Source organism: Alligator sinensis, unplaced genomic scaffold, assembly GCF_000455745.1.
Source record: "Alligator sinensis unplaced genomic scaffold, ASM45574v1 scaffold1295_1, whole genome shotgun sequence".
NCBI lineage: Eukaryota > Metazoa > Chordata > Crocodylia > Alligatoridae > Alligator > Alligator sinensis.
Genome location: NW_005841880.1, coordinates 2,131,962 through 2,137,837, shown reverse-complemented (window position 1 = coordinate 2,137,837; position 5,876 = coordinate 2,131,962). Strand labels below are relative to the sequence as shown.

General features: G+C 59.8%; 1 protein-coding gene across 1 annotated transcript in view; it reads left to right on the top strand.

Moving 5' to 3' along the window:
- LOC102385407 (transducin-like enhancer protein 2) overlaps nt 1-5,876 on the top strand; it is a 15,897-nt gene that overhangs the window by 2,021 nt on the left and 8,000 nt on the right. Inside the window, 4 exon segments of the mRNA XM_014516839.2 lie at nt 363-407; nt 1,644-1,706; nt 1,956-2,037; nt 2,228-2,422. Coding sequence (XP_014372325.1) covers nt 363-407; nt 1,644-1,706; nt 1,956-2,037; nt 2,228-2,422 — 385 coding nt within the window.

Here is a 5,876-nt window from a genome sequence, read left to right as displayed (position 1 = left end):
CCAGGCAATGAGGCTGGGGTCCTGTCCCCACGTGGCTACGAGTCCCTTCTGCCACCCCCTATACCCCCCACTTCACCCCACAGGTGCCAGTTCCCCGGGGGGAGTGTGCGCCAGTGGGTAGAGCAGGTATGTTGCGGGGGGAGGGCAGGCGGGCATTGGTGCCCACTAAGCTCAGGCAGGACCTGCTGTGAGTAGGACGTGGGGCAGGGGAGGGTGGGCTGCACAGAGCCCCTCTCCTGCAGCTGCCGGGGGCCGGAGGGCCAAGGTGGGGGGGCTTGTCCTGCCAGTGCCCAAGAGAGGGACCCCGCTAATGCCCCGTGGGACCCCCCTGTAACTGGGCCGTCGTCTGGCTTCCCTTGCAGTACTACGAGATGTCCTACGGGCTCAACATCGAGATGCACAAGCAGGTGAGTGCCAGGGGCCCAGGCCCAACGCGGGGCAGGCGCTCCCCCCTGGGGCACAATCCTTCCACGTTGCCCTCAAAGCGGGCGTTGAACCCAGAGCTCGCTGACGCTGAGCTGGGTGGCACCAAGTCCCGGTGGGGAGCGGCTCTTGCTGCGCTCGGCGCTGTACAAATGCCAGGACCCTGAGGAGCGCAGGGGGGACAGGGCAGGGGTGGGGTCCCTGAGCAGGGACCATGTCCTTAAGCCTTAGTGGGTGTATTGAGGTGCCTAAATCCCTCTGACACCACAGGGACTGAGATGCCCCCCCACACCTTTAAGGACCTAAACCCCATTCCCAGCCAGCCTTGGCACGGCCTCCCCTCTGCCGGCGATCTCGGGGCCAGGAGGGCATGGTGGGGTGCCCGGAGCGGCTGGTGGCAACCGGACCTCGGCTTCCCCCCTGCTCGGAGCCGGCGCAGTGTTTTCCAGCCGGCCCCGGCCCCTTTGTTGCTGCCGTAATTTGCTTTCCCTCTTCAGATTTATCAACCCAGTCATCGCAGGGCTCTCTGCCAGGGAAATTAGCTTGGAGCCGTGCCTGACAAAGTGGCAAGTCAACTGCCATATTTCTCCAGCTGGCTCAGCCCCCCGCGCTTGCTCCTTTTGTGAGCGGGGAGGTTTGGCACTGGTGCTGCCCTTGGCTGTGCCCTCCTCTGCTGCTGATCCTGTGGGCATCCGAGACCACCCCGGGGACCCAGCCGGGAGTGCCAGGCCGCGAGGGGATGGCGAGGAAGGAAGGAGGGGTTTTTTAAGTGCCAGGCAAAGCGGATGTTGGCGCCCGGATGCCTGGGTTGTGCTCCCTGCTCCGGGCATGAGCGTGGTGTGGGCGCCAGTTCTGCGTCCGGCTGTGGTTAGAGCCAGGGAGATGGGTCCTGCTGCCGCTGCGTGCCTCAGTTTCCCCACCTGATGGCGAGGCTGCGGAGAGCTCCAGGATCTGTGGGGGCAAGGAGCGCTTGTGCCCAGCTGGCAGCTCCCAGCGGGCACAAGCCACAGCTGTATTTGAGCCACAGCTGTAGTTGAGCCCAGAGTCCCACGTGGGGCTACACCAAGCCTGAAGCAGCCTGGGAAGGGACGTGGGGAATTGAGCCCGTGCCCAGGCTGTGTCTATGGTATCTACCTGGCTCCTAAACCCATGTGGCCTGAGGGACCACCGGAGCCTGGATTCAGCGCCCGGGTGACCCGGATGCCCCCTTCCTCCTCCAGGCCGAGATCGTGAAGAGGCTGAGCGCCATCTGTGCCCAGATCATCCCCTTCCTGACACAAGAGGTGAGCGGCCGTAGGCTGGCGGGGCACCAGCAGCATCTCGCGGGGCCCGTGGGGGAGAAGCACCCAGGCCAGAACAGCTGGGCAAGGTCCCAGGGGGTGGGGTGGGGTGGGCTGGATGCTCAAATGCCCCCCTGGATCATCCCTGTGTGGACCCCACTGCGGCCCCACCTCCCTCCCCACCCGGCTGTGGCCCCAGGGGTCTCACCCCGCGATGCTCAGCACCCCTGACCGCCCTGCTTTCCCGGGCAGCACCAGCAGCAAGTGCTTCAGGCCGTGGAACGGGCCAAGCAGGTGACCATGGGGGAGCTGAACAGCATCATTGGGGTGAGTAGCTCGGCTCAAGGGGGGAGGTGGGAAGCTGAGCACGGGGAGCCTGCAGTGCCACCCCCACAGGGGTCTGGGCGTTGCTCACCATTAGGCCTGCTGGTCCTCACATCTGGAGCATAGTGGGAGGGGTCCTGCTTGCTGGTCATACTGAGCCCCAGCTGCTGCAATGGGTGCAAAGGACTCTGGGACTAGAGGGAGGGGGCCCCTCAGCCTTGTGGGGGGGTGGGATTTGGGGCCCCCCATCCCGCTCACCCCCCACCCCTCCGGCCTGCCCCCCTCCAGCCTGGCCGGCACCTCGGGGCTCCTGGCGCTGTCGGGGGCACTGGTAGCCCAGACCCAGCTGGCCGCCAAGGACGACCGAGTGGCTCCGGATGCTGAGAACAGCAGAGGTAAGGCAGCAGCAGCAGCACTGCAGCAGCACATGGTTGGGGAGGGGGTGGATAGGGGGCGGTTAACCCTTTGCACCCTGGAGGGTGCCCGCCGTGGCTACTGTGATCCTCCCATGGGAATTAATGGAGCAGTGACTGCCGGGGGCTCCACGACCCACCAGCCATCCATCTCACCGATCGCTGCGGGAGCTGCACCTACCGGGAGCACTGGGATGAGCAGCACCTGACAGCGACGGGAGGGGGACGGATCCCCAGGGTCACCAGTTGGTGCCAGCCAGGAGATCCCTCGGGGACTGTCAGCCCCCCACCCCCTTTGCCCTTCTCCCAGGGCTCATTGATGTGCTGCAGCTGTTGTCTCGGGCCGGGAAGCGTCCTCGGGCGCAGCGAGTGACAGATCAGGCTAATTAAGTAGATGTGACCCCGCGAGGCTGGCACTATTTTTGACCGAGGGAACAGCTGCATGGAGTGTTGGCGGGTGTGCGAGCTGGCGGCGGGTGTGAGCACGCCTCGGGGGCGGGGGGGGATGCGTGTGAAGTGGCGTGCGTGCACGCGGGCGTGTCTAGGGTTGTGTTCGCTAGTGCATCGGTTCTACCCCACCCGACACATGCATGCGTGATACCCTGGCATGCTCCCTCCCCATGCACATGGCTCTTGCGGGGGCTGGTTTTTAGTAGGCGCTGCGGTGGCTGCTTTGCCCCTGAGCCCCGCATGGCTGCCCCATGCTCTCCCCGGGCTGACAGATCCCAGCCAGGGGCTATTGCTAATCAGCACCCGGTTATCCAAGCAACGTGGGGAAAGGTCATGATGGGGAAGGGGCCGTGAGCAGCCTGCTCTGCCTGACCCACCTGTCCCCCTGAGAGGCTTGGAGCTTAATCCCACATCCTTGTACCTCCCAGGGTCCCACCTCCATCCATCCCCCTCGGCACTGACAAGGCCAAGGGTGGGGATGAGGTGGGCCAGGGGGACTAATTCTGGCTCCTTCGGGATCAGGCTGCAGCAGAGCAGAAATTGCTTTGAGGTCTGCCCCGCCACACCTTGCCCCCTGGTCGCGTCCTGCCGCGGCTTGGCTCATCGTGTTCGCGCCTGCTGAGGAGCCCGTGCCAGCTGCTCCCAGCAGTGCTCGAGACTCTTCCAGCAAATTTGGGGAAAGGGGTTCGCTCCTGTATGCACGACACAGGGCTGTCTCACAAAGGACACGGGTATAATTAATGAGGGTTTTGCCCTTCTCCAGTACCTCCTTAGACCTGCATCATGGGATGCTTTAATTGACTTTTAATAATCATCAGGGATCCTGGTTTTCTCTGCTTTAAAAAAACACAAACCCAATTTTTGGTTAAAAAAGAAAAAAGTTACCCCAAATCCACAATTTACCATGATTTGAATGACACGCAACTAATATATAGATAAAAAATATACACAGAACATATAGAGATAAAAAAGGAACCCCAAATTCACAATTTTCAGTGATTTGAATGAAACACAACTAATATACAGAGAAGAAAAAATATACACAGCTAATTTATAGATAAAAAAGGAACCCCGAATCCACATTTTTCCATGATTTGAATGAAATGCAGCTAATATATAGATAAAAAATATACACAGAACGTATAGAGATAAAAAAAGGAACCCTGAATCCACATTTTTCCATGATTTAAATGAAACACAATAGATGGATGGATAGATAGATAGATAGATAGATAGAGTGGTGTTTCATTTTAATCATGGAAAAATGTGGATTTGGGGTTGTTGGTTTTTTTAACCCCAAATTGGGGATGTTTTTAAATCAGAGGAAACCAGGATCCCTGATCATCATTAACCTGGGCCAAAAGGCTGCTGTCAGCCGGGCCAGGGGGAAAGATGGGGTCCGAGTACCAGCATCTCATTCTTATATCGCCGCGTTCATCAGCTGAGCTCAAAGCAAAGAGCTTGGTATTGTTATAAGATGGGGAAACTGAGGCAGAGAAATGACTTGGCCGAGCTCAGCGGCGCAGCCGGGTGCTAGATCTCAGCGGTCTCTTTACGGAGCATCGCCGGGCTTAGGACGCCCCGGTTTGGGGGCTGTCTAGGTGAGGCTGGCACCAGTGGTTGTGAACTGGGGAAAGAGCGGGGTTTCCAAATGGTCTGGTTTTGCTCGTAGCCATTTCAGACGGCGTGGCTGGCCCCCGCGTTTGTGCCTGTGCAGTGCGTGCGCACTTACGTCCAGGCTGCACACGCACATGCACTGCACACGCACACGCACAGGCCTAGCTGTTGTCATTTCAACGGTGTCTTTGGAAAGATTCCCCACTTCCCGCCCCCGAAAGGAAAACAGCCGCACAAAGAGGAGAAAAACAGGCTTTCTTCTCCCTTGCTTAACCCTGGGGGTGCCGGATCTCCAGGCTGGGTCTGCCGGAGGTCAGCCTGCTCACGCCTCCTTCCCTGCCTAAGACTCTGCGAACGGCTGCATATAATAGGGGTTAATCTCCCGCAGGCGAATTATCCCAGAGCAGGCGCGGATTAAAACCAGCCTGCGCCGGGAGATTATAATCCGCCCCCCTGCCCTCCCCCGGCCTTTTGTGCTGCCCAGCGAGACCCCGAGCCGCCAACCACATTACGAATCCCTCGGCTCCCCGCATCCTGCCCGCGCATCTGTCCTCGTGCTGGAGGAGAGCGGGGCTCTGCGGGGAGAGCCCATTTATCCTCTTCCAACGCTGATGTGATCATTACAGGCCGGGCCCCGGGAGAGCCGGGCTGTCAGCTCCCGGCTTCAATTTTCAGCCTGGCTCCCGGGGCGCGCGGCACATCCAGGGAGATGGCGCGGGGCGCTTGTGCGCTGCATGTCAAAGAGCCCCGATCAAAGGCCTTTGAAGAGTGCGCGGCAAAGGCAAGGGCCTGGGGAACGGGACGGAGGTGCACGTCTTTCCTCCACCTTTCAACCTGTGCTGGAAGCCCCCCGGCCCCTGCCTGCCTGCCTCCCTCTGGCAAGGGTAGCGGCTTGTATCCCGCACCTCATCTTCATCCCCGTCTCCCCACTTCCAGGCCCGGTGATTTGCAGCTTGCTCCAAGAGGGGTAGCCTGGGTCTGGCCTGGGTCTGGGGAGATGTGCCATCATCACCAGGGAGCCTGGTTTTTTCCACTTTAAAAAAATCCCCAGTTTTCAAGTCACCCCAAATCCACATTGCTCCACGATTACAATGACACCCCAGTATGCGCATAGCTAGATATTAGTTGTGTTTCCTTTACATGGCAGAAACGTGTGGGTTTGGGGTGACTTGAACATTGGGGGTGTTGTTTTTTTTTTAAATCCTGGCCATCACCCAGCCCTGCAACAGCCCCTGTGTAACCTTGGGTGCATCCTTTAACCCCTGCCCGGGGCATCGTGCCCTGCCTGTGCAGCGTGGGTAACGAGGAGGCACGGTGAAGCATGCCGAGCTGTGTTTAGGGCCGGTGCTAAACCAGCAGGTCGCGGTGG